This window comes from Coturnix japonica, chromosome 14 (genome assembly GCF_054131305.1).
Source record: "Coturnix japonica strain WE chromosome 14, WE-NBRP24, whole genome shotgun sequence".
Classification (NCBI taxonomy): domain Eukaryota; kingdom Metazoa; phylum Chordata; class Aves; order Galliformes; family Phasianidae; genus Coturnix; species Coturnix japonica.
Window position 1 is genome coordinate 2,530,751 of NC_140676.1, and position 16,715 is coordinate 2,547,465.

General features: G+C 47.3%; 2 protein-coding genes across 5 annotated transcripts; both read left to right on the forward strand.

The window, feature by feature from the left end:
- The first annotated feature begins 1,456 nt into the window (after window positions 1–1,456).
- Window positions 1,457–5,173, forward strand: SNRPA1 (small nuclear ribonucleoprotein polypeptide A'). 3 transcript variants are annotated; one of them, XM_015873452.3, is made up of 9 exons: window positions 1,457–1,594; window positions 1,823–1,970; window positions 2,689–2,767; window positions 2,915–2,961; window positions 3,060–3,162; window positions 3,671–3,750; window positions 4,657–4,732; window positions 4,887–4,980; window positions 5,080–5,173. In XM_015873452.3, exons 1-9 carry the CDS (start codon window positions 1,513–1,515, stop codon window positions 5,136–5,138), a joined length of 768 nt encoding a protein of 255 aa, XP_015728938.1. In that variant the 5' UTR covers window positions 1,457–1,512; the 3' UTR covers window positions 5,139–5,173. The 3 variants fall into 3 exon arrangements, 2 of the variants coding, with proteins under 2 accessions (XP_015728938.1, XP_085371367.1); XR_014934264.1 differs by lacking the exon at window positions 3,671–3,750; XM_085515241.1 differs by lacking the exons at window positions 3,060–3,162; window positions 3,671–3,750.
- A 245-nt stretch (window positions 5,174–5,418) lies between these two features.
- Window positions 5,419–10,885, forward strand: SELENOS (selenoprotein S). Of its 2 annotated transcripts, XM_015873454.2 has the most exons (7): window positions 5,419–5,536; window positions 5,743–5,877; window positions 7,006–7,112; window positions 7,663–7,752; window positions 7,850–7,928; window positions 8,350–8,408; window positions 10,091–10,885. In XM_015873454.2, exons 1-6 carry the CDS (start codon window positions 5,449–5,451, stop codon window positions 8,361–8,363), a joined length of 513 nt encoding a protein of 170 aa, XP_015728940.1. In that variant the 5' UTR covers window positions 5,419–5,448; the 3' UTR covers window positions 8,364–8,408; window positions 10,091–10,885. The 2 variants fall into 2 exon arrangements, with proteins under 2 accessions (XP_015728940.1, XP_015728939.2); XM_015873453.2 differs by lacking the exon at window positions 8,350–8,408.
- The last annotated feature ends 5,830 nt before the right edge of the window (window positions 10,886–16,715 follow it).

Below are 16,715 nucleotides of genomic sequence, written 5' to 3' on the forward strand. Positions count from 1 at the left end.
AATGATCACAGAGTCTGAAAGAGGATGTTTCCTCAGAGCTGTGCTGCTGTGGGCTCGTGCATCTCACAGCTCTTCACATGTATCAGAGGATCAGCGGGACTGAGCCAGATGATTTATCACACACTGATTCCTTCTGCTGCTCTGGGATCCCCCTGTTGTTCTCGGGCCAAACCAGAGGTCAGAAATGGGGCGAAATGCTTTTGGCTTCTGCCACTTTGCTCATCAAATAACAAACTTCCATTGCTGTTGTCATGTCCCAGTCCCAGCCGGGAGCACCGTGTCAGCTCTGGCACTCAGCTCTGCCGTGGTATATTTAGATGCACTGAAATGCTGAATTTACCCTTATCCTTGGCACAAACTATGAAAGCACAGCCTGGCTCAGGCAGTGCAATTGAAGATGACCAATCCCCAGCAGTCTGTGCTTTCTGCTGCCTTCCAGCCCACAGGGAAAGAGAAACAAATCCTCCGTGTCGAGTTCATACAACGACATCAGCTCCCAGTGTTTCCCAGGGCTCCGACTCCCTCAGAAATCATTCCTGGAAAGCAATAACATTCAGATTATTTATCTAAGCTATTGCTTGGAGCTATTAAAGCCTCTCAGCCGCTGGTATGCGCAGAGGATCAAAGTGTGCCTCTACCAGATAAACGAATACAATTTATTAAAGCACATTTCTTCATTGTCTCTTGGCACCAACAACTCAACTCTAACAGCTGGATCTTAGTGCAGCCTGAAGCCCCGCTCGCAGTTTGGCTGTGAGGCTGCATCCACAGCAATCTTAAAAACCACCACTTGGACTTTCCAGTACAATGGAGCTTTCCAGAGCTCGTGTACAGCATCTGAAACCAAGAACTACTCTGTTACAACCCCATTACAACCCATAGAGCTGAGCAATACAGTGTGTTGTGCTATAGGAGGAAGGTCCGCATTCAGGTGGCTCTGAGACGCCTCCAGCTGTGTTGGGCTGTGCACAGGGCAGCAGTTCCCTCTGCTGACCAAAGTGCTGCAGCGCTTCAACTGCGACCACACCAGAATTGGGCACAAGGACAACTTTTATTTATTTATTTTTTATTTATTTAAATTGGCTCTTATTTACAATGATGCACTGGCACGGGTTGCCAAGACAAGCGATGGATGCTCCCCTCTACAACACCCAGCGCTGTCCCTTCTAACCCAACCACGCTGTGATTCCATGATTCTGATTTATATGTGCTTCCCTTCCAGCTCGACAGCTCAGAAAAGCCACCTCTATACAGCCCCTCCCGGCCGCCATTTTGTGGAGGAGGGGCTGCAAGAGGACGGCCCTCTTCCTCTCGGCTATGCTCGGCTGTGTTCGGCTGTACTCGGCTGTGTTCGGCTGTACTCGGCTGTGTTCGGCTGTACTCGGCTGTGTTCGGCTGTACTCGGCTGTGTTCGGCTGTACTCGGCTGTTCTCGGCTGTACTCGGCTGTGTTCGGCCTCGCTCGGCCGTGCGGCGCGTTGTGGGCTCGGTGCGGCCTGTGTGTCCGGGCGGGATGGTGAAGCTGACGGCGGAGCTGATCGAGCAGGCGGCTCAATACACCAACGCCGTGCGAGACCGAGAGCTCGACCTGCGGGGTGAGATGGATCTGCCGGGAGGGAGCCGGGCCTGGCTTTGTGGGGGGGATCGGGAGCGGGCCTGTGTGGGGCCTGCGCTGAGGGGAGGCGTGGGGCTTGCACTGGGAACGGGCCGTGCAATAGGGGGGGGGGAGGTCGTTCTGTGTGTTAAATGCCTCTTTCATGTGTCCCCAGAGCTCCATCCCATCCTGCTTTATTCCCTTCTCACGTTTCTTTTCCCCCCCACAGGGTATAAAATCCCCGTCATTGAGAATTTAGGGGCTACGTTGGATCAGTTCGATGCGATTGATTTCTCGGATAATGAGATTCGGAAATTGGATGGGTTCCCTCTGTTGAGAAGGTTGAAAACTCTTCTGATGAATAACAACAGGATTTGGTACGTGGTTGTGTTGTGATCAGTGTTGTGATCAGACGGGACCTGGGGCAGAGCAGAGTGAAGAAGGGAAGAGAAGTGTGCCCGTGTCTTTTAATACCTGATAGGTGTAGAAATATCTGCTTTATGGGGAAGAAATAGCGCTTGGTATTTGCTTCAGCCTTCAATTAGCCGGCTTTGTTCATTGCAAAGTTCTGCCCCAGCTCTGTGTTCCATTTTCATACAGGACAATGAGATGCAGGGCCTGGAGTTTGTGTTGGGTCCTTGGGGGTTGTTCACTACCCCCATAGTGATGCACAGACAGGGGTGCCTGCAGCTGAGTGAACAGAGCTACCTTGCTGCACCTGGTGCCCTTACAGTGGCAGCTGCTGTTTTATGTTGGCTTTGTTACAAAGCTGATGCTCACCCAAACTTCTGCTGCTGTCATACCTGGCTGTGTTTAAGTGAGGTGCTCTATGTTGGCATGGCTGCCCAGGGAGGTGGTTGGAGTCGCTGTCTTGTAGGTGTTCCAGAGCCATGGAGAGGGGACAGAGGTGGCCCAAAATGCTTTCAGCTGTGTTGGCCACAGACAGGTTTATTGGGCATGGTGGGGATGGGCTGAATGATCTCTGAGATCTCTCCAGCCTTAATGATTCCGTGATTTTTAATATATCTGTGTCTGTGTCCACCATTGTTAATTTCCAGCCAAAGGTAAAATCTTTGTGTTTTTGTTCTTCTGTAGTCGGATTGGGGAAGGACTTGAACAAGCTCTGCCCAGTCTCACAGAGCTGGTTCTTACCAACAACAACATTTCTGAACTGGTAAGTTAGTGATGCAGAATAAATCTTGACAGCTCTAATGTTTTTGTCCTCTTTCTAATTAGTCGTCTTCTTCAGGAGCTTCATTCTGAAATATTTGATTGTCGTGAAATGGATTTAAGATTCTTACTCTGTTCTTCCATTATATAGGGTGAACTGGATCCATTATCAAGTATTAAAACATTGACTTACCTGAGGTGGGTAATCTTGAAAAGAAAAGCAGCGGCTTGTTGTGATATATTTCAATATATTCAATACATGAAGTAACTCTTTGTGACCTTTATTTGCCTCGTAGCATTTTAAGGAACCCAGTAACAAATAAGAAGCATTACAGATTATATGTTATCTACAAAGTTCCCCAAGTCAGAGTGCTGGATTTTCAGAAAGTGAAACTCAAAGTAAGTCTGTTACCTTCGGATTGAACACCAGATGGAGACCTTTTCTCCTATTAACTCATAGAACTGTAGTGAAATCAGTAAAGCTTTTTGCCCCAGCTGTAAATGGCAGTGGAACAGTTTGTCCTATGAGGCTTTAAAGCTGGTGCTTCTCTTTGATGGTTTCACGCCGTTAAGGATGTAATCTGCTTTATTGTTTTTAATTGATGTTTCACTGCTGTTGTTTGTTTAGTCTGATTCTTTTCTGGCTGGCCGGTGTTGGTGGTGATAAGGGGAACGTAGAGAAAGGAATGAGGGATCAGAGCAGAGCCCTCTGCTTGGGGCTGTTGCTTCTAAGAGCACTGAAGGGCTACACCTCGAGTCGGAGTGTTTGTGCAATGTGTTTGTGCTTGTCCTGGGCTCCTCATGCTGATGTTCACTGAAGATGAGCCAAAGCATCTTTCTTTGCAAAGAGCAGCTCTGCGAAATGCTACATCCTTCCATTAACTTTGTATGTGTGGTATCGCTGTAGGAGCGACAGGAGGCAGAGAAAATGTTCAAGGGCAAACGGGGTGCACAGCTTGCAAAGGATATTGCCAGGAGATCAAAAACGTAAGATAAAACAAACGCTTGCACTGGCGTTCTCCTTCAGAAACACCACGTTGTGTGCGGCACCGAACTGAGACGGCCCTGGTTGTTTGGATGGTGGTGAACACATCTGAGATCTTTATGGTAGACCCGTTTGGTCAGGGTGGATCGGGATATAGCAGTAAACAGGGAACTCTGTGTTATTTTACTGCAGAGAGGGGGCTGTGGTTTGCTTGGTTTTGCTCTCTATAGTGACTGGGAACTGAAAAATCTATTGATCACATTGAGGGTGCTCAGTGAGTGCTTAGAACTGTTATCAAATGTGCTCTCGCTGTGGTTAATGAGTGGAAATGGCCCATGTCTGTGATGGCTTTTGAACAAGTGAATCAATGAATCAAACACCCAGTTCACATCCCAAATACACACAGGACAGGGCGCAGGTCTCTGAAGCTGGGTCACATTCAGGCAGCTCTTTCAAGCTGTGACTTCCATTTCCATAGACAACAAACATCTGCCGTCCTTTAAGCAGCAGCAGGTAACTCACAAGGAACTTCCACCATTCATTTTACACAGGCTGTCCCAGTATCCTGTGAGATACTGAAATCCAATTCCATTCACTCTGCTTTGTGTGATGGTTCAACAACATCCAAATCCAACAGCTTTCATCAGCCGCTTAATTCTAAGGTGCCAATCTGCCTCATTATGAGCAGATGAAAAGATCTGGGGGGGGGGAAGGGGATGGGACAGTGAGGACAAATCCAAGCGGTTGGTGTTTCTGAAGGAGGCCATTCATCACTGTATCAGTTTGTTAACAAAGAGAAGATACTACACTTGATTGATTGAAACGCTTCCAAACCTGGTTTGGAAGTGAGAGAAGCACACGTTGCTCCCAGATATTAACGATCCCTCTTTGCTTTTATCCCTCTGCAGCTTCAATCCAGGCGCTGCTCTGCCTACAGACAAGAAGAAAGCCGGGCCGTCCCCGGGTGACGTGGAGGCGATTAAGGTGAGTGCAGAGCGCTTAGACAGGAGGGGAAGCATAGAACCTTCAGGTGTCACAGCTTAACGAGGCGTCCCAGCTTAACAACGAGGTGTTTTGTTGCTCAGTGCTGTTCATTCATTCTCAATGTGCTGACACTTTATGTCCCGTTGTCTTTCAGGCTGCCATAGCAAACGCCTCCACGTTGGCCGAGGTGGAGCGGCTCAAGGGTTTATTGCAGGCCGGCCAGATCCCGGGCAGGGAACGCAAAGCAGGTCGGTTTGCTTTGCTAAACCCTCTTTAACTGTGAACCTCCGTGTGCTGGGAGGGACTTGAAACCCTCGAGGTTGACGTGCTGCTTCCTGCTCTTCCAGGCTCCGCCGAGGACAACGAGGAGGAGATGGATGAGGACCCGGTTCCGTCGGTCCCGTAGCCCCGCTCCGCGTTAATAAAGCTCCGTGTCCGCTCCGCCATTGCCCGGCCCACTTCATGCACTCGGGGGGAGGGGGCGGCTTCGCGATTGGTCTCTTTGCACTTCCTTTCTAATTCCCATTGGTTCATGTAGCCGTGATGTCACCCTTTTCGTTTCGTGATTGGCGTTCTGTCCGCGAGGCGGCAGAGGACGAGGAGGGCGGTGATTGGCTGCGGTGTGGACGAGGAGGGCGGTGATTGGCTGCGGTGTGGACGAGGAGGGCGGTGATTGGCGGGGGGGCGGCTCTCGGCCGTGAGGCGGCAGTGGAGCCATGGAGCTGGGGGAGCGCGGCGGGGCCGGGCCGGGCCCTGGGAAACCGGCGTTGGAACGGGAGGGACTCGAGCTGCTGCAGCACACGGGTGGGATATGGGATATGGGATATGGGATGGGGGATATGGGATGGGATGGGATGGGGACAGCGGGGTTTGGGGGCAGCGGGTGAGGAGAACTAGGCCTGGGGCGGGGGGAGCTGGGCCTACGAGCTGCGGTGCTGTGAGGGGATGGGAGCCGCCGTGTCCTTGTGCAGCGCTGAGGGGATGAGACCGAGTCCTTGTTCCCTTCCCAGTGGGCGCCCTGCTGTCCAGCTATGGCTGGTACATCCTCCTGGCCTGCGTCGCCATCTATTTCATCGTCCAGAAGATGGCCCCAAAGCTGAGGCTGAGGTCCAGCAGCCAGCAAGGAGCGGCTGGAGCAGCTGTTGGTTCGTACAGGGAGCTGGGATGGGTCAGTGTGGAGAAAAAGGCTTGGGGGAAACGTTATTGCTTCCTGCTGGTCGCTGAGAAGAGGCTGTGGTGAGGGGCTGGGGGGGATCAGCTTCTGCTCCCAGGTAACAGCAATAGGTGTTAGACAGATGGTCAGATGACAGATAAAGGCCTTAAATTGCGCTAAAGGAGGATTGGGTTGGATATCAGGAAGAAAAGAACAGTGGTGCATTGGCACAGGCTGCTCAGGGAGGTGGTGAAGTTGCTGTCCTGGAGGTGCTCAGGAGCTGTGGAGATGTGGCACTGGGGAGGGATGTGGTCTGTGGGCCAGTTTTCCTTTTAACTTCTTCATAGAGTGATAGAATGACCTGGGTTGCAAAGGCCCACAGTGCTCATCCAGCTCCAACCCCCTGCTGTGTGCAGGTCACCAACCAGCAGCCCAGGCTGCCCAGAGCCACATCCAGCCTGGCCTTGAATGGGGCATCCACAGCCTCCTTGGGCAACCTGTTCCAATGTGTCACCATCCTTTGTGTGAAAAAGCCAAACTTCTAAAGGCCAATCATGAACAGAGGTGGTTTCTTAACGTAGATTTCCCAAGACTGCCAGTTTTCTATTGAGATATGTTTGATGTTTGTGAGTAATTTCTCTGCTGATGGAGCACATTAAATCTGCCACTGCTTTGCTGTTTAACCCAAGCAGCAGCAGCAGTTCTGAGGAGGAGGAGGAGTGGATGTGGGCTGTTTGCCTTCTGCTTCTGCTTCAAACAGGTTCTGTGGATAAAAATGGATTTCCTGTGATGCATGGATGGTATTTCTGAAATTACTTGTATTGAACAAATCCTCCAGAAATAGAAGCAAACATCCTAAAGCTCGGATGTTAGTTTTGTATGGGTTTGTTCCGTCAGTGTCCACATCCATTAAAAACCCATCAAATAACAGCTCTAAAATATTCAAATAAGATATTTAGATCAGCATATGAGTTAATGTAAGAAATCACTGAACTTGAGCTGTGATTTTCTGTGGGGCTGCTGCAGTGGGAGGTGTGTGCCTTTCCTTATTGCAGTTCTTTGAGGGTACCAGTTAGTGTCTGTTCTGAGCTGCTTTGCAAACTCTCTGCCTATTCCCCAGAGCCTGACATGGTGGTAAGAAGACAAGAAGCTTTGTTGGCATCTCGTCTCAGGATGCAGGAGGAGTTGAATGCACAAGCAGAAAGATACAAAGAAAAACAAAGACAGGTAACTGGAGAGTGTTTCTTTAACTCACTAACTTGTCATCAGGTGCTTTGCAGTTGTTGTAGAAAGCTGTATACGGTTCTGGATACCAGAATAGGATCTCTCTGCTGGAATGGGGGTGGTGGGATTCTTCTCCCTCCTTCACCTGATCTGCTTTTCATATGGCTTGATACACTTTGTGATAACAGGCGTTAGGTATCGTGATGGCCATTCAGTGCACTTGTATGATGCGCTGACCTGAGGTCCTCCTGCACTTAGTTAATTAGAGTGATTGATACGTTTAGTGTTTTGCTCATTCTTTAAATGATTAACTCTTCCCTGCAAGAATTTGTGTGGCTGGAATGCTTTGGGCCTTGCTATCTTGGAGCTGTAAATCAATGTGATCAGCAGAACAGTAATATTTCTCATTAATCCGAGTTCTTTGATGTGATACTGCATCAGGTAAAGAGGGATCCAGTGGTTTTCATGTATCCTGTTGTAGCTGTTTCTGTAGCAATGGCAATTCTGATCATTCTAAAATCTTAGTCTGATGTATTCTCCTTTTGTTTCTTAGCTTGAAGAACAGAAGCGAAGGCAGAAGATAGAAATGTGGGAAAGTATGCAGGAAGGAAAAAGTTATAAAGGAAACCTGAAGCTGAGTCAGGTAACAACCGTGTCATTCATCAGGTTACGTGTGTGTCATTAGATTATCTGGAGTACATGTTGACTGAATTCTGAGTAATATTTGCTTTTGTGAACAGCAAGAAGCAGAACCTGGTGCCTCCACCTCATCAGCAGTCCCGAAATCTAAACCAAACAAGAAGCCCTTGCGAGGAGGTGGTAAGTAGGGAATCCTTGAGGTGTTCTATCTTCAGACAGAGCTGCATGCAGCTCAACATACAGCTCGTGTCCTTGTGTACAAAGTCATTATCATCATTATTATAATTACCCATAGTTTTCCTCTTATTCAAGGAGGAAACAAAATGTGCCTTCCATGTAAGTTCTTTAGCTCTACTCATTGTGGTCTGTGTGAAGCTGGGGCAGAGCAGCAGGAAGTTCCCTCATGTGTTTCCCCAGGGAGAGGCAGCATTTTGGCCACAACTCACCGAGATTATTGTGACTAAAACTGCAGGTTCTTGCAGTGCTTCTGGGTCTCCTCCTTCATGGTTTGAAAGTCATATTGTTTAATTTGGTCTGTCCTTCAGTCACCTGTAATAATAATTAAATGTAAGAAGAATATATCTTACTTTCTATTATGTAGATTCTGTCCATTGAGACGTTCCATTAAGGAGAATATGACCTTGTTTGTCAGGTGTTGAGGTAATGACCTCTTGGATGTACAAATCCTGCTGATCCATAGAATTGCTACCAACTCTGCAATCCACCATTACTGTCTTAGCACTAAACTCACTGTCAACCACTGAAATTTGTCCTGATGGATTTAATAATTCTTGTCTGTAGCCTTAAATCCTTCACATAAGGATCACTGCTGTCAATCAGCTGTGCAGCTGCTCTCCTTTCTCTCCTCTTGGTCTGACAACTTTTGCTACACCCGCAATTGCTGATTTGTTTATCATATTTTAATTACAATTTACATAGTGGAGTGGATTATACAGACAAACCTCAGTGACAACAGGCTGGAAAGGAAATGCACGTAGGGTGCAGCAGTGAGTGAATTACATGATTAAATGTATTGAACCCTATGATTAAAGAACATTATACCTCAGTAGCAGTTCAGTGCTGAGAACTTCAGCTCTGAGTCTCCATACGAACAGCTGCTGGTAACGTTTGAAGGTTTGATTGTTTCATCCTATTATATGCAGTGGAGTGTCTGCTGCTGTCCAGTATCTTCTGTAGCTCTTGTACAGCATGTTGACCACTACAAGGAATGAGAAATGCATGCTCTCTTAGCACATGTTTCCTTCACATGCAAGGAAACACGACGGGGCAGCTGGGCTGAGGCATCCTTCCAGATGCTACCTGTCCTACTTTCAGCTGAGGCAGGATCTTGGCTCAACTAACAGATTATAGAATTAGAGGTCTCTGATCTCATGAGTTAGCTAAGGATGAAGTGAAAGAACCATCTGTACTGTTCAGCTGCTGAATTAAGCTAGAAAGCAGAACTCAGCTAGTATGAGAAAAACAAACTTCAAAGACTTGAAGTTTCAGAAGGACAGCTTGCGTTGAAACCTGCTGGTTAACAAGGCCAGGAGCAAGATTCCCACTTTCCTTTTCTTTGCCTTGTACAGAGGGAAGATATTTGCCACATTGTGTCTTTCCAAGTACTTATTCCTAAAATGAAGTTGCCTGAAGTGGCTGTTTGCCTCACTGCATGCACTTGCCTTTTCAAATTCATTTAAAAACACATCTTACAGTATTGATAAGTTTTTTTGACCTTTAGAATATTCCATGCAGGACTGGAATAAAAGATTATTTGAAGATGGTGACATACTGGAGCAGGTTGCCCAAGGAGGCTGTGGATGCCCCATCCCTGCAGGCATTCAAGGCCAGGCTAGATGTGGCTCTGGGCTGCCTGGTCTGATGGTTGGTGACTCTGCACACAGCAGGGGGTTGAAATTTATATGATCTTCGAGGTCCTTTTCAACCCAGGCCATTCTATGATTATTTAATGTCCTTAATTATTAGGGCTCTTGGAAGGCAGATAAACCCTTACTGCTTTGCTGCAACTGCAGAGCACCATTAAGGCTTTAATGTAGACTTAGAGGTATTAAGTGGCAATTAATTTCAATTTAATTTAATCCCAGTAGGTCCAACCAGAACACAAACATTTTGCAATGGCTTTTATCGCTAACACTCTCAAATAAACCTTCTCAGGTCTGGATAATTTCTCTGCTTTCATTTTCCTTATTTTTTCCTTGAATTGCTCCCTGTGCCATAAGGTACAAATAATTGGGAGATGTAATTGTGACATTCCACGCGTGTTGGCAAATTCCTGTTTGATGTGGCTGTTAATATGGTGGATTTCTCATCTGTCCTTCCAGGCTATAACCCCCTGTCTGGAGAAGGAGGTGGAACTTGTTCCTGGAGACCAGGCCGCAGGGGCCCCTCTGCGGGTGGATGAGGTTAACCTGCCTGGGGTCCCTTCAGCATTCCCACTGTCTGCCTGCAGTTTGCGTGTCACACTGACTCCTTTGGGATTTGTTTGAGTGCAGGTGTTAACGCGGATTTACACCGTTGCTGAATATTAACAGCAGCTGATGCTACATGAGAAAGATATCAGGTGCTCTTAGAGAGGATGAAGGAAGAAATGATGTCAGTCTAATTAGTCACTCTGTTTTCTCTTTAGTGCGGAAGCAGTTTTCATCCAGGATGATGGCTTGTGATTGTGAAAGCTGGGTTCTGTGTCTGGCCATGCAGTAGTCTGGCCTCAAACCAATCAATGTCTAGATCCCAGTTTACCTGCTTAAAATGAGGGGATTCGCCAACCGTAGACACGTATGATGGGATTTACTGTGTTTGGCTGGAAGATACATAGGAGGGAAGGATATTATCATTGGCAAACAGGTTCGGTTTTAGGAGGGACTTTGAGAAAGGCTGGACGAACTGACAAATGCGTTGGGTCTGCACCAGAAGCTCGTTACTGTGGGGGAGTCTCTGTGACAAGCAGCTTTGTATGATGTTTTCCTCAGAAATGGTACACAAACCAATGAGGATTACTGATGTTAGACAGCAGATGGGGGGTTCTTGCTATTTTCTTTTCTTTTCACTGCTTTGTAAAAACGATACAATTAATATTAAATATAATTGCAAATAAATCACGAATCCGCTATTTACAATCTTGTGGTTTTCTACGGCATCTTTTGATATAGAAGGTCCGTGTTCCAGTGCAGTAAATGTGGGTGAAGCAGAACACTGAAGTGATTTGTATGTGTGTGTAAAGCAAAACGTGTGTGAGATCAAATGAAATAGTTTTTCTTTGCTTATCTCCATAAACAATAGCTGTTCTGTTGGTTTGTTTTTAAGTGATTGCTTTGTTTTTTTTTAATGGCTTTGTTTTCCTTAAGTGTTCTGTGTTCCAAATTGTGCTTTCTAGAAGGATCACCTGCAGGTTAAGAAGACCAAATTTCCTCAAGCTTAGGAAGTGGAGCTGCCCATTCCCTTCCTCACCTCCAGTGGTTGTGACGTAGGTAGGCTGGGTTAGGAGTTGTTAAGCACTTCATCCATCGCTGAATTTAAATGGCGAAAATATACAACAAAGACTCTTGCTCTTAGCAGAGCTGCTAACAAATACGGTTTGAGGAGGAGAGTGTTCACAGCCATGGTCAGTGCTTTCAAAGGGGGAAGAGCAGCCTGACCTGAGCCCTGTGTGGTGCCTTGTTTCCTGGCAGCAGGGCTGCACACAGCATTAGCCATGTGGTATCAGGGTGACACCTCGCAATGCACGGAACTCGCTGTTCTGTTCTGAAGGTGTCTCATGATGTGAATTGATAGTCTGGCTGCGTGGCTGTCCTGAATAGCTCTGCTGGATTCTGATGCGTGTTCTTACCTTCCTTGACAGCTTGTCAGGCATATAAGCTGCTTTGGTTTATTGTTTTTTTTCCCTCTGAAAAGGGCCTATGACCACCAAATGTTTGCAAGTGAGAGGCAGTAAGGGATCAATAACAGAAGTGTATGAGGTCTCCATCCTTCTGACCTATATCCAGCAACATGGACAGAAAATGAAGTTGCTTTTCAACCCCTCCCCCAGTCCTCTTGTTACTCTGTAAGAGGTGACTAAAATCCACGCTGTCCTTGATGAGGAGTGAAATACTTCCTGTCCATGTGTGTCAGACTGTTGAGTTTGTATGTAGGCGTTGTGTTTGTATCAGTGTGTTGTTAGTGTAGTTTAGGGCTGCTTGCGAGCTTGCTTCTAAATGCTTATGAGTGTGTGTGATTGCTAGCTTTGAACGTGCTACATGTAGATACTGTTTGTTCTCCTTGTCACCTGGTTTTCTGCTGGCTGTAAATAACAGTAGCACGTTTTCAAGTTAACAGTAGCACATCACTCCTGAGTTTTAAAGTTACCAGCTAACAAAATGGAAAAAGGAAGAACCTTTTACTCCAGGCCTACAGGTGTGTGTGGTAACACGTGGAGAAGATGAAGCGAAAGGCTATTAATGGAAATGAGTTTTTTCATTTCCTGGCTTCTCTATGTTTTGATACTTCAATTTCCCTTGTTGTAACAGGGTGTAACTGCAGGTTTTCATCTACGTTAAAACATAAAGGAAACAAACAGAGGTGGGGAAAGACTTTCAAGATCTTCATCAGTAGAGACAACAACTGAATGATCCTGTTTGTGCCTATGGCAAACTCTTTTCCCTTGAGTTTGGGGAAACGAGCAACAGTCTTAGTGTTGTCTTCAGAAGCACATCCAGGGCAGATTGCTGTCTTGGAGATACACAGTTCTTTGTGTTGATAAAATGGTGAATGTTGATTTAGTTCAGTAAAAACATCTAAAGGATACATGAGCAGGTCTGAACTGAGCGTGTGCTAATCTCTCACTGCTTCAAGTCTTGCTTGTGGCTAGGACTGGGGTTATGGATTTCTGCCCAAATCCAAGAGCTGGAGCCATATCCAGACAGCTCAGTGTCTTACATGTTTCTTGAAACCTTGTTCTTCTCTCTCCCTTCCCCCCCCCCAACCTGCAAGTCCTTACATTTTTCATGATCAGACACTTAGAAGCTACTGAACAGAGTGGGAGGAAGCGTCTCAGTTGGTAAAACCTCTGTCTCATGAATAATGCAAACAGACGGAGGGGTTTTTTTCTTTGACTTCAAATAGAAGGTTCTCCCTTGACCACAAACAAGTCTGGTTGCTTGCTGCCTTGTTGAGTGAAGCATGCAGAAAACATTCAGTGAAAGTGAGCTCACTGGTAAATCTGTTGTTCCTCCTTTGGTCTGGACTCCCAAGAACTTGCCATTATAAAAGATAGATTAGAAAGCCTGCAGGAGAATTTCTTTCTTTCTTTCTTCTTTTGTAACAGCAGTTTTGCTGTCTTGGTGTAGATGTTCTGGAAACATCTTCAACTGGAAGAAACTAGATACCAAGCTTCGAGCTGATACAACAGTTAAAATGCTACGTATACTTATGAGCAGAGCTGCTGCCAGGTATCCTGCTGTGTTATCCAAACACAGTGTGAATGGGAACGATTGCTTTACTCCTTTCTGCAAAGAGCTGCAGCTCCAGCAGAGACTGAACGCAGGTGTGTAATGACTGCTAACCAATTCTGCACTGTGATTTATAAAGGTGTGTATTGTTTTGACCCTAAGCTCTAGATCTCATGGAATTAGGCTGTTCTGCTGCTACTCTATGCCCAGCCTGAGCTTTGGTCCTCAGACTGTGCTGGTGCTAATTCACATGCTTGGATTGGGTTGGTGTATCTTTGAACCATGCTGACAGTGTAATTCATTGCCTCCTGTGCTCAGTGAGGCTGTTCCCATCTCTGGCAGTAGCATTTTATTCAGGCCTGGCTTCACAGCTGCTCACATCTCTGCATCAGATCAGATCCACCCTATGAAGGATCTTTGACATTGTCCAGGCTGCACAGCAATACCTCTTCAGTGACCAGCTTAGCAAAGAGCTGGGCACGCTGTGCTTCCATCCCTGCTATCACTGAACACTAAAACCATCCAATTCCCAACTACAGGGAAAAAAAATCAATCTCAACGTGGATAGGCTGAAGATGTGGGGTTATTTATTTTTTTCCTTCTCCTTTTTGGAATGGAAGCTCAGCTTTTGGAACAGCTCTGCAACCACAAAGGAAGAGCACATGGCTGCTGGCTGGGCGGCGTCCTGGCTGTGCTGCTGTAGCTGAAGTTGTGTGAGCTCCCAGCCCAGCTGTTGCAGTGCTGGCACACAGCCTGCCTGTATTCCCAGCTCCAGAGCCAGCATCTCCCAAAACTTCCATCAGTTTTTATAAAGCACCCAGTGGTTGCAATGGAATCCATCTCCTCAGCTCAGTTTTGGGGCTGACCCACGTGTTTTATTGCAGATTTCCATTGTGATGGGCTGGTGGATGCGCAGGCTCTGCTCTGATTCATCTGATGGCTTTAGTTTTGATTGCCTGCTATCCGGCATTTTCAGCACAGAGTGAAATCTACAGTGATAAATGAATACTTTCATTCCTTCCCCTGTCTCTACCATAGTTCTTTCCATAGCAAGCTGCAGTGCTGGAAGGGCAGCAGCAACCAAACGTGGGAGCTGCACTGCAGTGCTGGGCCGTGGGATGGCAATGTTGGCCTGGCTTGAGAGCAAGCAGCAGCCGGTGACGTTTTCCTGTCCCTTGAACGTTTGCCTTCCAAGTGATTCAGCCCAGAGGAGAAATGAGGGTTGATCCGTGTCAGGGGATGGGATGTAAAAGTGGGTGCTGGAACTGGGGCAGGAGATTCTGCATCACTCAGGAAAATGCAGCGCTGCTGGAAATACCGTGACAAAGACAAATGGTGCCGGTTGCCCAGCTAGATTTTTTCCATCATGAGTCTGTTACCTTGAATGTACAAAGTATTGCTCATTTTCCAGTGTCTGGGTACAGTATCGGTTTAAGTACTGGAACATTAATAATTAAAGCTGCTGGAGTGCTGGAAAGTAGTTTGTTCCTGATGTATTGTTTTAAAGTGTGGTAAAAGGTGCATGGGGGGTACAAGGCACAACCTGTAAGTGGGCTGTTGACTGCGGATGTGTTGGCAATCAAAATGGATGGGGAAAGAATGACTGCAGTGCAAGACGGCCTCTCTTTCCTATATAGGGTAATGTCCTCTATGTGGAAGGGATGTGGAGATGTTCTCCTCCTTTACTCCCAAAGGACGGGCTCTATACTACACACACACACAGAACAGTTTGTTGCTTCCAGTGCGTGGCTTTTTCTTCATTTAAATACAGGGTTTTCTGTTTTGTTCACCTGATTAAGAGCCCGAACTGTGGAGGGGGATCTCCCTGTTATTGTGTGTGCTGATCTCAGGGGAGCTGTGGGATGGGAGATGTGCTGCATGCACATGGTGTGCGTCCTCTTCAGGCCTAGGAGAGCCCTCAGAGCATTTCCTGGAGCAATCCCACAAACTCTTCATGCAGAAAAGAAAACACGCTGCATAAAAACCGGCATGTTTGTGCTTGTATGCACAGGAGAACACCTCACCTTTTGTTTTGTGCTAGCAATAACACACAGCATCAAGTAGTTGTGCTAAGAGAAGGCACTTAGATGTGGTGACGTGTCTGGAGGGCTGCATGGCTGGGTGCTGAGAGCTGCAGCCCTTCAGATGTGCTCATGCACTGATGATTCTCCCTGCAGTGTCCTTCAGGGTGAGGCACTTACTGACCCCTGGCAGTGCTGGAGCTTTGCATGGGATGCTCTCAAGATGCCTCGCCCTGGCAGCGTGCCCCAGACATACTTGGTTACAGCTCCTGTCAGCCTCAGACAACAGGGCAGCAATGTTCCTTCAGGTAGAGGCTGAATCCTGCGCGTGGGTGGCATTAATGTACCTGCCTGGAAGAAGGAGGGCAGCCAGCTTCCTGCTGCAGTGTGAGGCTCAGCTCTGCCCACCACCCATATGGCAGAGCAGAGCAGCACTCACACCTCATGTGAACTGGGCTGGGTTTAACTCTGTGCAGTGAAGCCGTGTCCCGTTGTGGTCCAGCTGTGTAAAACCAGGCTCCCAAAGGGCTGCCCTACCTGCTCTGAAGGCAATGTGAGGATCGTGCTGGCTGCCTCTCCTCGCTGCTCCTCGCTTCATCGTTTCCATGTGTGCTGAAGTTGCATCAAGTTCTCAATTCTGATGACTAACTTCTTTTCTTCATGGGACCAAGCCAGCTGACGGCTCCGCTGCTCCAGCCCTCCTTTTTTATTGCCTTTTAACCACACGAGCTCTGCCTTTTCCTGCAATTCAATTCATAGGCCGCAGTGTCTTTCCCTTGAATCAGGAGATTTTTCCTGCTGATCTGGAGCACGCTGAGAGTCATCCCGTCCCTGCTCACAAACCTGCCACATCTCCCTCTCTTGGAAAGGAGCGGAGGCCTTTGAACTTTAGCTTGAACATCTGTCATTTTCTGATGCTTTAAGACCTGATGGCTGTGGGGAGGAAGAAGCCGAGAGGGGAGAAGCTTCTATTCCTTCTCCAGCTTCTATTTTAGTTTCTCTTAATGCAACCCACCGTTATGACACTCGTGGTATTTATTGCTCTGAGCTGCTTGGTGCTGACCTCGCAATCAGCCCTGTGCTATCACAGGAGCAATAAAGCCACTCACAAGCATTCTTTCTCATGATGTACCACCCTTGGGCTGGTAATTGCTTTGTAGCACTACCTGCCCTTTCCCAGGAACTGTGGCACTTATTGAAAGACCATCAAAACCCACCCAACCCTACGTTCCTGCGTCAGGAGAGGTTGCTTTGGTGCTCCCTTTCGCAATGCTCCTTGCTCAATATGCTGCCATATGCTGAGGCTTTCGTCTGAGCTTGTCATGGATGACACCGCAGCATAAATAACTTCTTTTAGAAGATGCGAGGGGAAAGACTGGCAATTGGAGATGCAAAGCTGCGTAGGAAGTGGAAGAAACCACAGTGATAAGTGGGTGGGCAGGGGGCTGGGCTGGATGTATATTGCTTTTGGTAAGGCTGGAGGTTGTCTCCTTTAAAAT

Coding starts and splice junctions, on each gene's coding strand:
- SNRPA1 (XM_015873452.3), top strand. CDS start 1,513: ATGGTGAAGCTGACGGCGGAGCTGATCGAGCAGGCGGCTCAATACACC. Junction 2,768..2,914: donor ACAACAACATTTCTGAACTG/GTAAGTTAGTGA, acceptor TCCATTATATAG/GGTGAACTGGATCCATTATC. Junction 2,962..3,059: donor AAAACATTGACTTACCTGAG/GTGGGTAATCTT, acceptor TTTGCCTCGTAG/CATTTTAAGGAACCCAGTAA.
- SELENOS (XM_015873454.2), top strand. CDS start 5,449: ATGGAGCTGGGGGAGCGCGGCGGGGCCGGGCCGGGCCCTGGGAAACCG. Junction 5,537..5,742: donor CGAGCTGCTGCAGCACACGG/GTGGGATATGGG, acceptor TTCCCTTCCCAG/TGGGCGCCCTGCTGTCCAGC. Junction 7,113..7,662: donor ACAAAGAAAAACAAAGACAG/GTAACTGGAGAG, acceptor TTTGTTTCTTAG/CTTGAAGAACAGAAGCGAAG.